Raw genomic sequence first — 21,399 nt, forward strand, 5'->3', positions numbered from 1 at the left:
TTATTATTATCGTCTCTTAAGTTAAACAACAGGATCTAAATCCTAATGGTAAGTAAAGATAGTGATCTTAAGGCAATAAGGTTGTTGAGGAAGGCGGGTTACGCCGCTCCGCCCCACACCTCCCGCGTAGTAATTTCCCGGAAGTTACGTTTTCATGCATTAGTATGCATCAGGTTCGAAACCTAACACCCATTTAACTTTTTGGAAGTCACAAGATATAAGTTACTTCTACCTTGAATATAATACGCTCACGGCAGAGGAATAGGTATACAATACCTTTGAGAAAAACTTTTGCCAAATAAATAATTAATCAGCCATTTGTAAATAACCGTGTCATACCTTTTTATGTCTTCGAAAGTAAGTCTATGATTAATGCAAAAATTAATAACGCCATAATGAGTCCCGCTCTTGTTACATCTGTATCTAATCGCACAACACGATGGCTGTCAAGTTAGGAAATGCAACAAACTGATTGCTGAAGGCGTATTGCCGCTCCGCCCAAGCCCGCCCAACGTGGACCATTAAGGGCGGCAACAACTTTTCTCGGGCGGCCAGTGTACTAGGCTCACAGAACCTAGTAGGAGATCTGATATGTTCGGCAAAAATGAAAGAGACAGGATATCACATCATCCACGCATGCGCATTAGACGAAATGGTCGGATGCTTCTCATATCCTGAGAGTTCGTGGTCAGCTACGGACTGCGAACCACGCTTATGGATAAGAAAGGATTGCCGCTGGTGAACGGTCAGAGTTTCAAGATGTGTGCTCAAACCCTGATCACCGAGTTTTCAAAACTTTTCTTCTAACCATGTAGGTTCTAAGTAGGTACCGAACATATACACGATCTCAGTGGGTTTTGTAAGCTGTTGTATTTTGAGACTTCAAATATTTTTGTATATTAATTGCACGCGCTTGACCTGTCTGGTGGTAAGCGACGATGTGATCATTCTACATAAACAATACCTACAATCAACAAGCGTTAATAAGAGAGTCTAATCGTGAAATAGTTGCAGTCCAGTATGGTTGCAAAAGAACTTAGTTATGGGAAGTTTTAAGGACATAATTATTTCTTCATGAATATCAGAAACCTCTTCGTATTGCAATTTTCCTTATTGCCTGATTCCTAGTGGGGACGTTTGCGACTGGCCTGTTTTTTTTTATTTCAATAAGGTATCTACGTGTTACACACTTACCTCTTACATAAACCATAAAAGCTACGACTGACTATATGTTAAGCTGTGTATACTTAATAGATAGCGAGACTCAAAATCCAATCAAAACTCTATCTCAAAGAGAGCAGTAGGCATTTAAAGCTACTGTAGAGCCCTTTAATTTTGGCACAGAACGACCTTAACCGTATGAAAATGATGTAGTGTGCTGACGCAGGCTGTGGGTACTTTCATATTTCATTTTACGTAACGTTTCGGGAGCAGCAGCGACATTTCACGAGGCGTGCTATTAGGGAGCGGGGTATTGAGCATCGGGTGGCGGCGTCGTACGGCGTCGTAGGTCGTGACGCGCCCGAGTGACGTCACTGCCGAGGGTGGAGGGTGCGACAGCCGGCAGGGCAAGGGTACTCACCCCCCAGTGAAAGTCGGCCCGACGCCGTCAGTACAGCCTGGCTCGTCGATCGGCTCGTACACTTCACTCCCCGCTCCTCTATTTACACCGATCGCTTAACCTCAAAGCTCTGGCGTCGGGATCAGATATTATTGAAAACGCTACAAATATTAATTTGGTACATACGTTCAATGATACATCAATGTTCTAATTCCGTACAGTGAGTTAAAAGTTGTTAAAGTTTCGAGTGCGGTGGTTTCGCGCTAGATTATTTTGGAAATAACTGAAAACGTTTTCATAAGTAGTATTTAAATCTGGTCTAGGACCCATTTAAATCAGCAACGAAGCTTCAGTTGTATCAGTGGACGATGCTAGGTACGTTTAAAAGTTTTGCCCGAACTCTTTGTTTACTGTGTCGAATTCACTTTAAGCTTTTCATGACAATGTAAAATCGCAAAATACTATAAATAAGCGTATAACCTACTTATTGTGACCATGAAGCGAGATATTTGGAATACCTAACTTTCCGAAAGTGCTACTCGAACCGATTCAACAACGTGGAAACTTTAATTACAGATTAAGCTGAAACCCTTCAGGTGTTGGTTTAAGTGATGACCTACAAGACTAAATAATGAGGCCTTCGACTCCTGTTAACCCAAACTTTTTATTTACAATCTAATTTCAGCGCCGATGCACGAAAGCAGCTAAAAATAGTCGGGGTTTGCGCGCTCGTGTCTGCCCGCAGCCGGCCCGCGTTTCTCCCTACACTATTTCTGTCTTATAGAAAAGCAATAAGATATTCTACATGCTAAAGAATACCAGTGGACGGTTTCCTTGTAGATAATGAGAAAAGTGCGTAAAAAGAAGCCGGTTGTCGCGAGGCGACAGTGACTGATGGTGTTATTATAGTGTTTACGAAGTAATCATTGTGCCTGAATTGCAACGCATTCGCTATAAGGTAACTGAATACATTATTCTTAACTAAAGATGTGATGTGTAGTTTTCTGGAACGCATAGTCATGGACGCATTTATAAGTTTCGGATAGTATTCATAATTCTCCGAATTTATTGTCTTCGTCATGCTATGCCGTATCTGATATTCATCAACTTTATTGCTGGGTATATTTTCTGAATGTCTACTTTGCGTTTCGGTTTTTGTCCTTGTATGTAAATTGATGAGTCTCTATGTAATACATATTTGCTTTTAGCGTAGCTTCGGCAATAAGCTTGAATTTCATGATACCGTTTCGATATGAATATGAGTGACTACGTTTCGTGGTAATTCTGTCCATTGCAGACGGATCTCTTCAAATTGAACTAATGTCGATTAACGTAAACAAACAATAGCTTACTACAAAACATCTAACGTATACAATATGGTTACGTGTACAGCTCTGGAAAATTAACTTTATTACGTGCATCCAACTGAGAGCTGAAGCTGTTTACGATTATTTCCAGACGTGTACCTACATTCTATAATGTTCTGTCGTCAGTGCAACGACAGAAACATGTTGGTATATTAGTTACGTATAGCTACCTATCCATACTTACTTGTATATGTATTACAGTTCTATATTTTTAAGCTAATGTTGAGGTAACATCAAAAAACCATTTACATAAAAACTATTGTTTTTATTTTTAAACAAATAGAAATTCAACAAACAAATGTAAAATAAGCTTTAACAATCAATATATATATTACAAAAAAAAACAATAACAAGATTTGATATCATTTGAGCTTAAATGGCATTTTTGTGATACAATTAAGGAACTTGTTTTTGATATATTTCTCTTAAAACTACTTTATTGGAATTTCTTTGTGTCTTGCTGTGAGCCCAATTAAGGCACTATTTTTGTCAATTACTTAACTAGCAGCTACTTCATAAGTACTACACTAATACATAAGTACATATCGACAGGGAAGACTAGGGCTGTAACCAATGTGATATACAATTTCCTTGTCTACATACTCTTTGCTACATTAACCGTCTATCACACAATTTCACTATATTGCACTCACACTACATAACTTTGGACTAAATCTTGGTATTTGGAAAAAAATGTGTTCAACATTAAAATTAATAAAAATTATAACTACCTATAATGCATTAAAATACAACTTTGATTATATCTAGTAAAATAAAGGTAGGTACATAATATAAAATTATACCATAAGGTAAAACAGGAATAAAATGGCTCTGCTTTGCAAAATAATTAACAGTTATAAAAGTTCTATAAAATACATTAAATAGTTTACCATATTTTGTGACTTAATTCTATTGTTAGAAGCACCAGTACAATTCCTATCAAAGTTTTATCTATTGTTTCCGTGACTGTATTCGCCTACAGCTGATAAAAGTGTGTTGATATGCTTACTTTTTGAAAATTGGATCCAAATAGGCGGTCACTTTAGGCCATATTTCATCAGAAGTGCGTCCCTCAAACTCTTTGAGTATACCTTTCTGTTTGTAAAAGTCTATGACTGGTCTTGTAATACTGTCATAAATTTCCAAACGCTTGCGCACAGCCTCAGGTTTGTCATCAGGCCTTTGAATTAAATCTTCACCAGTCACATCATCCTTGCCTTCAACTTTAGGCGTATTGAAACCAATATTGTACACCCGTCCTGATGCTAAATGCACCCAGCGGTTCTTCACTCTATCTATAATCACTTCAAATGGCACTACTAAGTTCACTACAACATCTACAGGTTGTACCTTCCACAAGGCATTTGCTTGAGCCACAGTTCTCGGGAATCCGTCCAGTAGCCATGGTTGGTTTTCAACTTTCTTCAGTTCTGTGATCATAAATTTGATCATCACATCATCTGGAACCAGTTTTCCTTCATTTAAGTATTTTTTCACTTCCTTTCCCAGATCAGTTTGTTTTTCAATGTGGTCCCTCAACTTGTCACCACTCGATACGTGTGCTACGTTATACTTCTTTACTATTCGAGATGATATGGTGCCCTTCCCCGACGCAGGAGCGCCAAGGATCAAAGTTTTTAGTAATTTACTCGTTGTAGACATACTTGCCGACCTTTGTACTTTGATATTGACTGCTAATATTGTGCGCTGCGTATTTCTACGAGTTTATCATATAACCATAGGTAGACACAGACAGTCGCAGTATAATGACCTCGTTTGTTATGCGAAATTTATTGGATAATACTTTATCTGATTATATCTGCATTTGATAGTTGATAACACTGGTCACCACAAAATACGTAACTTTTGTATTTATTTCGTAATATATTTCCTTCGGTTTCTGTATGAAACTGTGCTTGATTTTAGTTGATTTCGTTAACTTTGAACTTAAATTATTTTAGACATTGTGTATTTGGTTAATTTACTGTAAAACAAAATTAAAATACACATAAAATCGTAATAAAACACGACACTGAACCAATATAAACCGCGCACAGTATATTCTCAAATGTCAAACGTCAAACTGTAACGGGAGCGTTCGTGTTTCAAAGCGTTTGCTAGCGTAGAAGCTAAATGTATCCAATGTTTCGCGTATCGATTTTGTTGCCAACTGGTACCACTTAGGTGCTAATTTTTGTTAATAACCAGTTTCAGTAATTAGAAGGTAATTTAATAACAGTTTAATTCAAAACCTCAACATTACAAAGAATTTAAGTAGATGTGCATGCATGAACGCATTTTTACGTAATGTGTAAAAAGACCGCGAATTTTAAAAAATAAGTAAATATGGAAGCGTGTAATTTTATTTAAACTTATAATCTAAAATACTGAAAACTTAGATTGAATTATTATTTACATATTTATGTTTTTTTTATCTTGCAGCATGGCGCTTGTAATGTTACCTTGTGATCTTCCCTGGTGGACGTCGGTGCAGCGTCATTTGAAGCACCTGCTGCTGGCATCGTCGCCGGCAAAACTTACAGCCAGCATGTTGAAAATACATGACATGTGCAAGTGAGTATACTGAAGTCTGAAGAAGAAAAAAATATTTTGTTTTATTTATATGTTTAGAATTAATATAAAATATAAATAATGTGTAGATTTCTGAAAATAAATTACTTAGATTGATACAATTACATAAATTACTTAGATTGACGAATAATAAGTTTTATACATTACACATTCATTATATTATACACATTTTATCTCAACAGCATAGGTATAGATCCGGACGACGACATCAAGGACCCGGAGCTCATGAAGGGACTGGAGGTGTTCCTAGAGGAAGAGATGACGGAGGACGAGCGGAGGCACTTCCTCGACAACACGATCAGGATCATGGTGAACAAGGCGCTGCACCTCAAGCGCTGGCGGCCGCCCAAAGGACTCATGTTTAGTTTACAGCAACAAAGTACGTACCTACATAATTAGTTAGATTTAAAACATGCGAATGCGAATATACATATATTCTAGAAATAAGACTTGTCTTAATTTTAGCTAGTCTGTTATTGGAGAACTAGGTATTGACCAGATTTAAGAATCGAACTGCGGGAAGACAGTTCCTCAATTAAATTTACAGATGCCTTACTTAGGTAGGTACCTTTAAGTTTTAATAGAAACATTACAGCTCCCTATTTATAATATTCATCCAGTTGCATTAAAAGTACGACCTAGCTACTACAAAAGGCTTGGCAGTTGACGTCAACGTTCCAAAATATCCCTAATTGCATAAACATGATGGATCATGGAATGCAACGATAACTTGCGCAAACATGGCAAAATATTGGCAGATAAGTAGATTTCATATTTATCTGATCGTGATCTGATGACATCTGATTGTGGCTTGATTTATTGCCTGGTGATGTGCATAGGTAATTCTACTGTTCATAGGTCACAAATCCTTATAAAATAATCAAGTATGCCACGTCCAAGGTTCCATACTCATACTCCCCTACCTTGGTAACTCCTGAAAAGACTAATTGATTAACATCAAATCATCGTTTGGTTACTTGCAAACATTGCGCACATTATTATAGGTACCTTAGGGATGGAAGGCAATTCTCATTCTAGAAGTAACGACTTACACTTAGGTAATATTGTTTATACGCCAAACGAAATCTAGGCTGGTTTCTCAGTTGCGTAATACCCTGCATTATTATCGTGCTCACGGGAAACATGTACGCATTACGTCGGAAATCGGTAGATAACTTAATTCGGAGGAAGATTTATAAATTATACTTAACTGTTGAGTTAAACAATGCTGGTTTTTACATTACCAGTATTACCACGAATCCTTAGGTATGAAACTATTATCTTAAGGTATTAGATAACCTACATAGCCTACCTACGTATAAAAGGTTCTTCTTTGGATCCACTTTTGTAGTCTATTACGGCACCTGATCTCTAAGTAGGTAATGCCGCATTGGGATATCGGATATCAGGCTTAGCGTGGGTTTGATTAGCCTTTAAAAATATTTTCGCTTTTGTTCCAAGTCTTTGAGTAATTAGATTTAGTCCTAATAATCGGGTTTTCTTTATAAAGGTTTTTGTTAGCAAAAAAGCTCAAATTAATGCCGTCTCTTTAACCCTTGAAGAAAATACGAGTAACCAAATTCCTTCGTTTTCTTCAGTAATTTTAGCATTCAAGAAGCGTGTAGTTTCTACTTACGTTAATTTGTTACTAAGCAAATACTGTTAATTTCAATCCAACGCCATTTCTTTCGGAAAGCCAAATGTTTTCAGTTTCATTAGTCGGCAAGAAAAGTGTCTTCTGAATTATTTAAGGAATGGGAAACTAATTTGAGCTCAGTACATTTTCGTCATTTTCTAATGCCAAGCAGTTAGTGCTGTTAGCCTAATATGGAATTTCCTATTTTCTTTGTTGCTAGGTGACGTAACAGAACTGGAGTACAACTTTGTGTCGGCGCTGGTGGCGCACGCCTTCTTCTCCACGAACCCCAAGAGGACGCTCAAAACACACCCTACACTTCAAGACTTCAACTTTACACATTTTTTTAAGAATTTACACAGGTATAGACAATTTCCAATATCAATTAAATAGACTAGCTAGTTAGTTACCTAAGTTCCTCATTTTCTAAATGCAAATATTTTTTTGAAGAACATCAAAACATCTACCTAATTAGCGCTAATGTATTCTGAACAAGCCATCATTCTGCTACAATGTAAACTAAACTCCCTTCAGTTGTTCTTTATAAATAGACACTGACACAACAATTAAGAAAAGTAGACCAAATCGATTCACAGAATTGCTCCAACGACAGTCAAGTGGAATTTTGATTTATTGATCCTCATTTGTTCCAGAAAATCACAGAGGAACAAATTAAAAAGCTTGCTCCACTACTTCGAATGGTTAGATAAGAGTAGCAACGAGGGATCCATTAAATTAAGCAGACAGGTAAAGTTTTACCCCCAGTTATTCTAGAACGGCCACTAAACGGCTTTATGGCTGTACAACACGCAAATACTCCGCATACTACCACATAATGTCCATTCATAAAACGTCTAGACCGTATTCTGGGAAAAGAATTTCGGAACTGGTCGTTGACATTTTAACATGGTACAATTAATTAATGAGAAACGTAGTACGTAATTATTAACAACTAGCGAGCCGCCCCGGCTCCGCGCAATGAATGTTATTATACATATATAAACCTATATTCCTATTCAATCACTCTATCTCTTAAAAAAACCGCATCATAATCGGTTCTAAAGTTTTGAAGATTTAAGCGTATTAAGGGACACGGGGACATAGGGACAGAAAAAGCGAATTTGTTTATTACTCTGTAATGATTGGATGGGTCCTTCAGAAGCTGCTTTTCAGGAAGATAATCCTCAAACGTACTTTTTAGGTGATGACCTCAAAACAGTGGTTGACAATAGAGGACTGGTTAGAATGCACGCTGCCACTGTGCAAGCTGCAAGTGAGGCACGAAGGTCGTCCGGAGAGATGTGAGAACGACGAGGCCATCAGAGTCTGCTTCGCGTCCAGTCGAGTTGGTGGGGATACGCTTATTGATGGAGATTCACAGGTAAATCATAAGCTAAAGTAAGTCCTTCTTAATAGGTTTCCCATAACATTATTTAAATACATAAGAATTATGTGCTCCGCAGCTGTTCTTTGACTATTGTGTCTACGGAATTATATGGCAATCAGGAAATGGAAATCAGGAAATTCTGCGAATTCTTCAGAAGTCATAATTTTGTAGTTAATCGTTTCTTACTTATCTGGATTTTGGATTCATCTTCATAAATTCGGCTCTTTAAAAATTACTCTGTGCCAACTGACTAGTCTCAAATAGTCATTTTCTCTTCAAGTTTCAGAACTAAGTTGGTTTACTATAAATTTTTCAGGAGTCCCTATCAATGTTCATGATGCCGGAGTTGCTTCCGGCCATGCTATCGGTAGAAGCTTTAGAAGATAACGAGGTGCTCAAGGTGGAAGGCGTGCGGCTCTTCAGCAGGATCTGCGACAAGAGACAGAAGACCAAAGTGGAACTGCTTGAAGAACCTAAAACGGTAAGACACAGAGTCTTCGCCTAAAAGGAACTTGAACTTTCTACCAGGTTCAAGCCATATTTGATGTAGCAGCTTCTGCCAGCATAACCATAATTTATTTACACCTCATCATTTTGGACCTATAAACAACTTTTTTTCATAAATATGTCAGTTTTCAAATTCTTTTATTTACCTTTTGCGAACTTCTTACATTTTACAGGTGACTGTATGCCTAATGGACGCAGAAGACTATAGCAAGCTGCCTTTAAGCCAATGGGAGGAAGACAACGTGTTACGAGAGCTCAACAAGTGTCTACTAGCTTTCCAACAGACGCCTATGAAAAGCAGAGATGGCAACCGGCATGAGAGGAGGCTTTCACCAATAGGTCAGTTGAAAAAACGACTCATTATAGAATACCTAATATAAAAGAGAAATCCTTAAAATTGTGGAAACAGGATCCTTAGAGCTATTTGACACTGTATTCACTAGCCGGGGCCCCTTAGCAATACGGAACCCCGAACTTACTTCTCCAAAATCACACGATCGGGCTCGCAGTAAATTTTAAACCCGCTCTGAATAGATGGGTCCGAAATGTTTAAGGTCTTTTTGCAACACCGTCAATGGGTCAAAACCACATTTCTATTACTTCGTCTTCATCAACAAAAAATCGTTTCGTTTTTCTTTTTTTTTCAATCATGTTTTAGAATTCAAATTGTTTATTACATTTTTAGGAGAGTCGTTCAGTCACACGCCGCCCGAAGTAGAAGCAACGGTAGTCATAAAGCAAGCCTCCTCATGCAGCACGCTGAACAGCTACAACAGTCGCAGCCCCTCGCCGCAGAACTACTGCGCGGCTACGCTCAACCTTAATGATCCTAGTAAGTGTACCTTCTTTAAGAATACTAAAATCATTCAATGGTCTTTTGAAATCAAATACCTTTGTATTATTTGTTATATTTTTCTTCTTGTCTGTTGTATGTGTGTAACTGTGTACATTAACTGATAATTTATTAACTACGATAAAATTGCATTAACCATTACCTAGATGAAAACTTATCCTATAACCAGCAGGCGAGTACCTGCTAAACGAGGAACCTTGAGTCATGCCGACCCGTTAATTAACATTAAAACAAAAAGAACCAAAACTTTTAAGTTAGTTATACAGTTACCTACAGTACATTTTCGTGGAAATACCACCTCATACCTCACAAAGTTCCCTTATGTACAAACCTAACCTTCTTTCACTTCGTTCTAGGCGCAGAGTTCACAAAGAAGAAATGCTGGTTATCTCCCGACGGGGGCATGTTGAACAACCGCAGAGGTCGGTTCATAGTGCTCGGCTCCTCCGGCGAATGCTTACCAGTCACCAGGTCTACGGGAGGCATACAGGACGGCCAGGAAGATAGTTTGTACTCCAGTTGTAACTCCAGCGATGATGAGTACCATAGTGCCAATGATAGCTTTGATTACGGTGAGTGAAGAGTGTTTAGCTGAACGTAGTATAGTAGAACATACCACTTAAAAGAAATCTTGACAAAATAAAAGAAAATCGCCCTTAAAAAAACAAAAGACGATCGACGAACTTCATCTAAGCGGGAACAGCAAGTTTTTTCAGACAACCAATCTACATTATTTTCTCAAGATTCCACTTCTTTGACTGTTCTTTTAATTAATACGACTATATGAAAACATAACACCCCTCATTTTTCATAATGGACTCCTTTTATTTCCAGGTAGCGAAGACGAAGGTCGAGGCGAGAGCGCTCGTCCCAACTCATTCCAGTACCTCAAGGAGCTATCCACTGAAGAAAGACGACTGAGCTTCGCTGATCGACTGCGGGAAGCGTTGCGGAGAGAGGCCGAACATTCTACCACCACCAGCACCGGGGACTGGTCTACTGATAGCTCTAGTTACGCTGTGGGCATCAGCATATCTGGGGCTGAGGTGCAGGATAATGATATCAGGTACATATGTTACGAAGAGGTCCATAATTTTCAGTTCTGTCTAGCCAAATTAAGCAGGGATATTTTCTATACCCTACACCTAGTTTTTGCTTAATTCTTAAATATGGCTTCTGTACCCGTTTTTCATTTATCTTGAAATTCAAATCGCAAATCGAGAAATTGATCATGTAATTCCTTCGTCAGAAAGGATGTCTTATAACAGAATGGGAGATTCTCTTTTTGTTTCATCCCGCTGACCTTATACCAGACACTGGAATTAATAAGTTCTTTGTCCCTCAGGGTAAAACGAGGCGGTTCAGTCGGCTTCGTGCTGACAGAGAAAGAGACTGTAAGCAATGGAGACCCTTCACCGAGACACCGACCCATCGGCAGGAAGGAAACTGGCAACAGTTCTAAGTATAGCTTCAGCACCGAATATACGTGAGTTTCCCAAAATTAGGAATTTCTTATCAAATGCTCTTCAAGAGTTTAATGCCTAGATTTCTGAAGTCAAGTTCATATTTTGATTCAAATGTTTCTTATTTTAGTTCGGAGTTAGAAGAAGTGTACGAGCAATTCAACCAGTGGCTCAACGACCCCATCGTCGACTCAGAATCGGGCGAACACAAAAATCGAGAGTTAGACTCTCGAGACTTGGCTGTGATTAGGTAAAGTATATCTTTTATATTACCCACATGAAACAAATTACACGATAAGTGGATAGGGTGACAAAAGACTTGCCTGAATCCATTAAGTCTTCACTCTTCAGAATCAGCTTTTCTGAATTACACCATATAGCACATAAAATATATAAAGTTGGGGGCATCCTTTTACCTGTCCCCATACATGAAGAGGTCAGGTCTTATTGAAATGCTATTCCAGACACGAAGATTCCTCTTTGCCTCTTGATGAAAATGGTATATTAGACTGTGAAGAAGGACCTAGTTGCGAAGACACTTCACTTTCGCAGCCAAAACAAGTTTTTGATAAACCAAATATCTCCAGGTAATAGGCAACCAGCAGTTCTATGACCTGTGTGTACTTGTGTAGATTTGAAATGACCACTTTTACGATTTCGCCTATGCTATACATAATTCTCTGTCGCAAAGAATTGACGAATTACTTCCAATTTAACAACTTGTACTAGCGACAAGGTTTTTTCCATCGATTTTAAGGCAGGGTTTAAGTGGTCTGATAATCTTAGGACATAATGCGGCGCAATGACCGAAAGTCCACCTACGAAGACATCAATCTTTTGTTTGAAGATCTGTGTTTGTGTCGTCAGTGGTTGTACCAAATTCTCTTAGGATTTTATGACAGTCACACCTATAAACATGTAACGTAATTAACGCACACCCTCAAACACCCCAATTAGAACATAATACATACACTGATTTTTTAATTTAACATGTATACGCATTGTTATTTACTAAATTAGTTATACCAATTCTCGGAGAACTTTTTGGTCATACTACTACGCACGCAAATATCGCGCCGCGCGCCGCTCGACTCGACACAACATAACGAAACTACGGAAAAAGCCGACAATACACGAAGTCTTATTACTTTATTACTTTGAGTTAGGGTAGGTTCATATCTGACGGAACATACGTCGCGTATTTTCGGTCGCGTAACGCTAAAACAGACAAATATAAGATAAAACATTCAATCATTCACACCTAACCGATGATGCGTTAGTGCGTCGCTCATACATTTACGATACGCTCGACGCATTTTCCGTTAGATATGAACCGACCCTAACGGTCTATTTGATTTTGTTTTGACTGTACAGGGTTAATATGACAATAATTTCCGTAGTTTTAATTATTTTTGGGATAAAAAATTACCTATATTAAAAATGATATAAATCGATTCAGTAAACGATTCTGAACAAACTAATTTCAGGATGTGCGTTAATTAAGTTACATGTTGTATATAGCAAGGATTGTCAGTTATTTTGGGATTCCTCTAATTTTTTACAGTTTGGAGCCCAAGTAGCCCGGGTATATAACACATATCTATCTGAAAAGATTAGCAAATAAAGATATTGTATTAAATACTTCGAAGCTAAAGCTATAGAAACAATATACGTACCTACAAGAAGTTTTGAATGGTCTATTCGGCTTCCATACAGTTCTTGCCAAATATCCTTACTTGACCAAAGTTGGCCAGTAACTTTACGATAGTCGAAATTTTAATATGATAAACAAAACATACCTATGTACCTAACTTCGAAGATATATGACGGGAAATGTATGAAGTACCTTCAACACGTCAGGTTCGCGGGGTCGTTGCTGAAGCGCACTCTGTCGGAGTCGCTGGCGGTGGGCGGCGCGGGCGGCGGCGCGGACGCGGCCGAGCTGTACGGGCGCGAGCCGCGGGCGCTGCCGCCGCGACCACTAGCGCTGGCGGCCCGCTCCCTCTCGCTCGAGCTCGCCAGGCACAAGCACCGCCTCGCCGCGCATCTCGTACGTACATACTTGCACTACTTCTGTACATGTTCAAACACTACCCAAATATTCCAATGACAATTAAAAAAATAGGTTCATAATGGTCACAGCAACAGCAACAGCCTTAGATATAACAGATTCAGCTGATTACCTACATCAAGCGTTTCATCGATAGGCAGGACATGCAAAAAACAAGAATTTGCTTACCGTGTTCTCCGTGACAGCATGAGATTTCATGATTATTTACAGAAACCACCCACTTTCTGAAGGTCCTTTGCCACTAATCTTGCAGATTATTTATTTCTTCTTAGGAATGTGTGACCATTTTGCAGATGACAATGAATATTTTACTTTCAGAAAACGGGTGTAAGTTACTCCGTCTTGTATTCATGTCTTAAGTTTTCCGTTAGTTTAATTAAAGTTACATAAAGACCAATGTGGGTAAGTAGTCAGATTCTACTTGGGTACTAACGGGGCCTAGGTAGTATTTACGTACTTCTTACCTTCCTAATCCGTATAAACCTCTTATCTACATTGATATGACTAAACCAAGACTGTACCGATGCTGGAGTACCACGATAATCTGTAGATTTATATAGTATTTTCGCTTTCTCAGATTGATTCAACACTGTTTTAACAACCTGACAAAAAGTTAACCCGATTTTAATAGGATCGAGTAAATCGGACCACACTACCCCGTGCTAAAAATATCTTCTTTCTGTTGGACCTACTTACAAAATGATTGGTTAACCAATGTCTAATGTAGTCGACTCTGTAATGATTACGGTAATAAACATTATTAAAAAACCGCGACTTACATATATAACATCTGCAAGGCTGATGCATTCGGATTTCCAAATTAATTACAACTAATTGCTGCAATAAACAAGGCATTAACAGCAAAATTATCTAACCATCGACCTAAACTGCTATATGTTTTGACAGAAACGTAAAGTTAAAGAATCTATACCGGAGGAGATAATAGAGGGCACGCGAGCGATCGACACGACACACAGCGACGAAGTCAAATGTACGGACAAGTCCACTGAGACGGGCTCTGTACCGCCCAACCCAAGTCTCAGGAAGAAAAAGTTGAACTGGATGATAAACATGATCGTAGAAACTATCGAAGAGACCGTCGAATGCGAACCGGTCACTGTAAAACTAAAGAAACCGAAGGTCAGGCGTGCACCCGGCTGTCGCTAACTCTAAACACTCAGTATCTACTAACATAACATGATTATAATCGTCTTTGCTTTCTGTCGAAACATATACTTCTGTGGTGTTGCATGTAATAATCGAGGCTAAATCAAACTTCGGTCGAACTGCATCTTGTGTCTCATAATTTGATCAGCTCAGGTTTGTTGATCGAAAAACTTTGAACGCAGGAGGCGCGGTGGAGTAAGCTCGAAACGCACTGTGTTAAAGAAATTTTCACCTCCTCTCCGTACCTATTCGTTCGTCTCATCTGTAAACGCTAATATAAAATTTTATGTAAACCTATTAATTAATATTTCCGTTGTGTTCAGTGTCCCTCCGATTGACATAATAAATACAGCAAGCTAAAAATAATAAATACAGCAAGCTAAAACTATTCATGCATAACGATTTGGTAGCACTGAAAAACGCACTACGGGAGCTATTGCTAATCGCTTGAAATTGTAATGTATTAAGTACTTTATCCATAATTCATTATTAGATATCCGTATCTAGACATGTATTATTTTAGTGTAATTCAATATACCTTAGCCGTATCAGATTCTTTACACACTTTACACAAAAAAGGAAACTACTCACTAACTAGTTACCGACTTGTTTAATTTGAGGGGAGTTAAATTTTGATAATTCGATTGTGTTGTAACAGATTACAGAGTTACAGAGATATAAATCACTGGTACAGCTAGCATGTTAAATAATTTTCTCCGAAGTCGGCTACTAGTGAAAACGCAACAGAAAGAAACTACTGGGAATAAAATTGCTAACTTCAGAGGAGCAAACTTATTTGACACAAGCTGTAACTCAGTCTCAGTCGTAAGAATCTGGTTAGGCTGTGAGTAGTAAAGTTTGGGGATGTAGAGTGAAGTTGATCGCTACACGGTCCGCAGCTGTCGCAGTTGGCGCACAAGATCGTGTCGGGCGGGTCGTGCCGGCCGGTGGCCACGGGCAACTGGGGCTGCGGCACTCGTCTGCGAGGACACCCGCAGCTCAAACTGCTGCTGCAATGGCTGGCTGCTAGCGTGGCCGGAGTGCCCGCACTCATCTATTATACTTTCGGGAACGAGAAACTGTTCAAGGTATGTCCTAGACATGTGCCTATCACTGAAACGATAGAATTAATTTTAAAAGAACAATTATTTACTGCGTTAAATCCTCAAAACGTGAAGCTTTTCCAGAGAAGAAAACTTAATTTGGTGTTTTTTTATTGTCACGCCTTCATTTTTTTCCTCCACAGCTGGACACGCTCGTCCGAGTACTAGTAGACAGAAAATGGACGGTGGGTCAACTAGCGCGCGCCGTGCTCAAGTTCGCGCGACAGACGCTCCACGAGCCGCACGTCATACCAGACAACCACTCGCTGTTCGACGAACTCATAGGCATCGAGAAGATACCTGACGACACATAGCTAACACTCAAACAGCGACGCAAGGCTACAAGATAGCCGGCCGACTACGGTGCTTGCCACTAGTTTTTTATCCAAAGACTTCGATTGTATTAAACAGCGTCACACCACGGATTAGTTAACAAAACGAGTGAGTGGTGGCATGTGACAGTCGACAAACGATGTCACGCCAATGAACTTTGGTGATAGGTCATATTTGAGAGAATTTGGACTAACTATACTGCGTGTAAAGGATATGGAACTCCTTTTGTGCACTACTCCGTGACACAATGTTAGCTTTGTTCGGTCACTCCACTATAACTCATTAATGCATTTATGTTATTCCGTCATCATACTCAATAGTAAGGTGGTTCAACTGTGTCTTATTTTAAATAATGTTTGTGGACTTTTAGATATTTTTTACGAAATAGTTACATGAAAGCAATATTAGCGTTTGATTCGATTTAAAATACAACTAAAAAAGTATTTTTATACAACTATCGATTAAAGTACAATTATAAAGTTTATCTAATGTAAGTTTTATCAAGTCATTGTTAATAAACTTGATTAAAAAAACGTAAAAGTGATTTTTAATTAATACAAATTTTAATAAATTTACATAATTTATAGGGCAGTGCTAATATTAAGACTGTGTACTGTTTATAAAAAGTTTCCAAAGTTTACCAAATTCCAGTTTTTTACTATCGCGATACGTAATCATCCTAACGAAGTTAGCTACCATATTTGTAAATATTGGATAACGAGTTATTTCTTATTAAACCATCACATACATGTTATGTAGCTTGACAATATTATTATCCTGTTAGTCATATAACTGACATCACAAGTTCTGGTACCCATGGTATGGTGTCTTACAGTGTAAAGGCTTGATCTGACAAAGTCTTCCATAGCATGAATCTCAATGTGTCCAAAGTTGTTAATTTTGAAGTGAAACTATAGAATTTTCAAACGGGATGCGAAAATAAAAATAATGCGTCACATACTTGTGTATTATTTTACGTAACTTTTGAATTTAGAAACAAAATGGAGCTAGTTTAATTAAACTGTTTAATTTATGAGACATATTTATTTTCAGTAGCTACAAATTAATAAAATCAGTCACTATGTCAATATAATCACCAATTAATTAAGGTCTATTCACATGATTGATTCCCAAGCATTTTTTGTATGTTTTAAGTTTTTCATAATTTGGTAATACAACAAGCTTTAAAATATTGTAAATCCGTTGCCCAAAGCATTCTTGTGCATAGACCCTAACTTTGTTTTATTGACTTTACATTTTGAATCTTAATTTTATAGCAACTTAAGTTTTTCAATATTTTGAAATTGTTTCCACCCACAACATATACACAATCATTTTAGTGTGGAAGTAATATTTTCAGAGCAAAGATCTGAATCACAATCAACTGCCACATAATAAAGTTCCTTATTAGTACTGAGTATAGAATTCATGGAAAAACAAACTCCCACTGGTTACAAAAAAGAAAAAATGCTAGTTTTCCACTCACTCTATGCTTTCGTAGTTGCTGTACAAAAGAGGCAATATTAATGTCCACCCTAAAAGAAAAGTCCTCGCATGCGGCGTCCCATGCCCTGTCTATCATATAGTACATTGAATCTGTTCACTAGCTGGTTGATGGCGTTGCAGCCCTTCGTGATCGTGCCCAGGTAAGTCATCAGCGCCACGTCATTGCATTGCTGTAAAAGAACACAAAAAAAAAACAGTTATATTTGAATTCAAATAGATTACCGTCTTAACTCTGAAAGCCAAATAGAAAACTGCTTATTTGCATGATATCCGTAATGTTAAATATATTTTGTCTGCTAATTAATGGCAGCGTTACTGTCACTCACTGAGTGCCTTTACAATCTGGGTTACTTTAAGTAACGTTGTGTATGGAACTTAACAAAATAATTCCCAGTACACGCACCGAGGTAATTAAATGAAATAGCTACGAACTTGATTATGTCAACAAAATACACGTACGTTATAGAAATGTGTGCGGAACTGTTGCGAAGTAAGTAGGGGCAGCCTGTTGGAGAGCGCCCGCGCCTCGCGCAGCAGCGCCGGCCGCGGCGGCAGCGAGCCGTCACGGATCGCGCGCACTGTCGCCAGCACCGCGCGCACACGAGACACTAACATCTTGATAGCTGATCGCTGAGCTGTTAGGTGCTCTGCCACTGTAAAAATAGTTATACACTTGTTATAGGTATAAATATGTTAGTTACCACTTTATACTTGAACGTTACTTAACTGTAACCTCTACTTAAAAGTGTATCTGTGGTAAAAAGGTATGTAAATGTGACAGAGATAGAATTATATTTTCAGTATGAATTAAGATTTGTGGTCATTTTGTAAGCATACTTTAACAAATACAATGCAATGTTATGACGAAACCCCTAGAAAGCTACTACAACTAGGTTTAACCAAACACTGCTAACAAAAAAAAAATATTTAAAAAAAAGCGTGGGGTGCATGGTGTCAATAGTTATAAATATTTTATTGACAGATATGAGTACAGTGATTCTCATTTCGATAATATCTTAAAAAGCACCCCACGCTTTTTATAAATATTTTTTTTTGTATTCACACTATTATTAATTTATATTCATTGAAATTTTTAACACTGTTTTCTTAATTTAAATTCATTAAAATTTATTTTCTATTTTTTAGTTCGTTTTTCTATAAAAAGTGTGTTTTTTAGTTTTTCTAAACTATTATTTATTTTCTACTTTTTAGTTTGTTTTAAAACTATTATTTGTTTTGTAGAATTAAAATTCTCTTTAGTATACAAAAATTTGTCAATATTAGAGAAAACGGCTAAAGATAATTATTGGAAATAAAAATTAACATCGAGTCCTGCCTTATCGACTGTAGAGAAAAAATCTAGAAAATTTTAATTAATTTTCTTACCTTATCGACTATAGACGAAAATTATATAAATTAACAAAAATCATATTTTGCAAATTGAAAAGCCTAGAAGTCGGTTTCTAATGGATGTTACTAAGTTAATTTTGCCACCGACTTCTAGGCCGATGCACAAAATTGATTTTTTTTTTGCTTTTTAGTGCTTTGGGAAGTCGGTTTAATATTTTTGTAAAATTTTATTTATTTAAAGCTTTTTGTGATACGAATAGTTGTCACTATCCATACAAGTGGGAAGTTCTCATCAATACAAAGAATATAAGTCCAAACGAGGTATTTTACATATTCAGTTGTCGAGTTCCCGCGACTTTCTCTGGTCTCCATCATCAGGTCAGCTCCAAACCTTCACTGTTGCATAGGTCTTGTCAATACGAATAATTTAAGCCCAAACACGAGGTAGTTTACATATTCAGTTGTCGAGTTCCCTCGACTTTCTCTGGTCTCCATCATCAGGTCAGCTCCAAACCTTCACTGTTGCATAGGTCTTGTCAATACGAATAATTTAAGCCCAAACACGAGGTAGTTTACATATTCAGTTGTCGAGTTCCCTCGACCCTCTCTGGTCTCCATCATCAGGTCAGCTCCAAATCTTCACAGTTGAATAGTGCTTTTAGGCGTACACCTGAGTGTTAAGTTTTTACTCTATGTATGCCTACAACTTTTGAAGGTTGCCCTCGATTTCTCAGGGTTTCCATCATCAGATCCTGACCTGATGACTATGGGACCAACTGGCAGCTATTCCGAGTCGAACAAAAAAAGAATCACGTAAATCGGTCTATAAACCTCGGAGTAATCGATGTGTATGTGTAACCTCCTCCTTTTTGGGAAGTCGGTTGTTGTTAAAAATTGAATAATTTTATCAAATTAGTGTATTGTCATCGGTCCTCAACAAATCTACAAAGTTTGAACGAAATCTGGCCGTTTAAAGTGGGTCAAAATCGCGCCCAAAGAAGTCGGTTACAAACAAACATACAAACCTACAAACATACAGGTGAAGCTAATAAAAAGCGTGTAAAAATCAGTGCTTTCAGTCAACTGACAACAAGACTGAATACATGAAACAAATGCTAAAACATAAATGTCCTTACCTAAACTGTTAAGTGCAGCTTCACCAGATGACACCCTGGCAACATGGTCCACTCCAATTCTTTCAGCCTCCTCAGCAGCCAATGTGTATGTGAGAGGTGCCAGTAACATTGTGGCTCTACCATTTACTACATCTATTACAGACTCATACAGCACCACTGGAAGTTGCTGGAATTAAATTAAAATAACACATGGAGTTTTGAATTCAATGAAATAACAGCTGCTGGTTAAAATGGCTAGCCCAATGAAAGATTTTGAAACTCTTTATCATACACATAGCATCAGTTTAGTGTACATCACTGAGTATATATGCACCTTAAAGGAAAACCTTCAATAAATTTGTTTTTTGACAACATAAAGAGGCCTCTTAATAGAAATGCCCAATATAAGTCTTCAAAATTCAAAAGATCATTAAAGAATCATAATACAATACAGTTAGTCGACTCACATCTCCGTTCCTCCCAGCTGGGTTTAGCATCAACATGACGGGACACTCGTTGATATCACAGATCTGTCTGTGAATGGCAATGTCCTTGTCAGTTGGCGTGTCTCCCGTGGTGTACCAGCCCAGGAAGTCCATGTCAGAGAATACTTGCTTAACTGATGAATTTCAAAAATGTGGGTAATTATTAACAGACATTTTTTATTTTATTTCCTGTACACCCAAGGTCATTTAAAATTTGAATAGTTAGAATACTCACACTGTTCTTCCTTTAAATTGTAATAGTCTCTATCAATTATGATATCTCCTTCAATAACACTGAACATTAACTCAAATGAGTTCATCACTTCTATGTTTCGACCCTTTTGTTTCCCAATCAAGGCACCAATAACTAAAACAAATACCATTAATTGAAAATATGTTTTATCTAAATTCGTTTATGTAAAATTTTATGTATTGTTGTTTTAATACCTATCTGTGGAGAGCCCTCTTGTGCACGTAACCTAGTCCAATGTTCAGATACATTCATTATCACAAGGGGATGTAGAGATACCGTCACGGAGCCGGAGGTCGCAGTGGTGACCACCACACTCTTAGCACCTCCTGGTGCTGGCGGAGCTGGTGATGTGGGGTTAGGAGCATCCACAGCCGGCCCAGATGAAGCACTCTCCACCTCAACCTCCATTTCAAAATCAATTCTATCAACACTCGACATTATTGGATATAAACGACTACTTGATAGAACCTACAATGTGCAACTTCAGTTGCACCCTGTCGGTAACGCGCAAACCAACAAATAAACGATGGAAAACAATCTGCACAGTTTCTGTTTTTGACGTATAACAAAGACGAGCAAGACGAGTGAGCGAAACGTCAATTTGACTTGACTTAAGCTTATCTATCTAGTCTATGGTCTTTTAACTACTC

General features: G+C 37.9%; 3 protein-coding genes across 6 annotated transcripts; 1 reads left to right on the plus strand and 2 right to left on the minus strand.

Moving 5' to 3' along the window:
• Positions 1-1,598: 1,598 nt before the first annotated feature.
• Positions 1,599-16,998, plus strand: LOC110371351 (uncharacterized). Of its 4 annotated transcripts, none has more exons than XM_049842831.2 (18): positions 1,599-1,936; positions 2,247-2,519; positions 5,371-5,502; positions 5,703-5,899; positions 7,377-7,518; positions 7,810-7,903; positions 8,358-8,537; positions 8,860-9,024; positions 9,224-9,389; positions 9,736-9,882; positions 10,260-10,475; positions 10,738-10,969; positions 11,249-11,389; positions 11,497-11,616; positions 13,227-13,416; positions 14,344-14,577; positions 15,504-15,692; positions 15,851-16,998. In XM_049842831.2, exons 3-18 carry the CDS (start codon positions 5,372-5,374, stop codon positions 16,019-16,021), a joined length of 2,715 nt encoding a protein of 904 aa, XP_049698788.2. In that variant the 5' UTR covers positions 1,599-1,936; positions 2,247-2,519; position 5,371; the 3' UTR covers positions 16,022-16,998. The 4 variants fall into 4 exon arrangements, with proteins under 4 accessions (XP_049698788.2, XP_049698789.2, XP_049698790.2 ...); XM_049842832.2 differs by having other exon boundaries at positions 15,513-15,692; XM_049842833.2 differs by lacking the exon at positions 14,344-14,577 and having other exon boundaries at positions 1,600-1,936.
• Positions 3,378-5,008, minus strand: LOC110371419 (GTP:AMP phosphotransferase AK3, mitochondrial). The gene has a single exon (XM_021327675.3). It carries the CDS (start codon positions 4,588-4,590, stop codon positions 3,934-3,936), a length of 657 nt encoding a protein of 218 aa, XP_021183350.3. The 5' UTR covers positions 4,591-5,008; the 3' UTR covers positions 3,378-3,933.
• A 66-nt stretch (positions 16,999-17,064) lies between the features above and the next one.
• Positions 17,065-21,330, minus strand: LOC110371386 (COP9 signalosome complex subunit 6). Its single transcript, XM_021327614.3, has 6 exons — positions 20,944-21,330; positions 20,732-20,863; positions 20,479-20,630; positions 20,033-20,198; positions 18,006-18,199; positions 17,065-17,716 (listed from the first exon to the last, which is right to left on the minus strand). Exons 1-6 carry the CDS (start codon positions 21,185-21,187, stop codon positions 17,576-17,578), a joined length of 1,029 nt encoding a protein of 342 aa, XP_021183289.1. The 5' UTR covers positions 21,188-21,330; the 3' UTR covers positions 17,065-17,575.
• Positions 21,331-21,399: the final 69 nt, after the last annotated feature.

The sequence above is a fragment of the Helicoverpa armigera genome, chromosome 5 (assembly GCF_030705265.1).
Source record: "Helicoverpa armigera isolate CAAS_96S chromosome 5, ASM3070526v1, whole genome shotgun sequence".
NCBI classification, from domain to species: Eukaryota; Metazoa; Arthropoda; class Insecta; order Lepidoptera; family Noctuidae; genus Helicoverpa; species Helicoverpa armigera.

What these genes read in the sequence shown, in the direction of transcription:
- LOC110371386 (XM_021327614.3), bottom strand. Translation starts at nt 21,187, where the DNA reads ATGTCGAGTGTTGATAGAATTGATTTTGAAATGGAGGTTGAGGTGGAG. An exon ending in AGCTGCACTTAACAGTTTAG is followed by an intron (nt 18,200 to 20,032) that starts GTAAGGACATTT and finishes CTATTTTTACAG; the next exon opens with TGGCAGAGCACCTAACAGCT. An exon ending in TCCGCACACATTTCTATAAC is followed by an intron (nt 17,717 to 18,005) that starts GTACGTGTATTT and finishes GTTCTTTTACAG; the next exon opens with CAATGCAATGACGTGGCGCT.
- LOC110371419 (XM_021327675.3), bottom strand. Translation starts at nt 4,590, where the DNA reads ATGTCTACAACGAGTAAATTACTAAAAACTTTGATCCTTGGCGCTCCT.
- LOC110371351 (XM_049842831.2), top strand. Translation starts at nt 5,372, where the DNA reads ATGGCGCTTGTAATGTTACCTTGTGATCTTCCCTGGTGGACGTCGGTG. An exon ending in TTTTTTAAGAATTTACACAG is followed by an intron (nt 7,519 to 7,809) that starts GTATAGACAATT and finishes CATTTGTTCCAG; the next exon opens with AAAATCACAGAGGAACAAAT. An exon ending in CCATTAAATTAAGCAGACAG is followed by an intron (nt 7,904 to 8,357) that starts GTAAAGTTTTAC and finishes CGTACTTTTTAG; the next exon opens with GTGATGACCTCAAAACAGTG.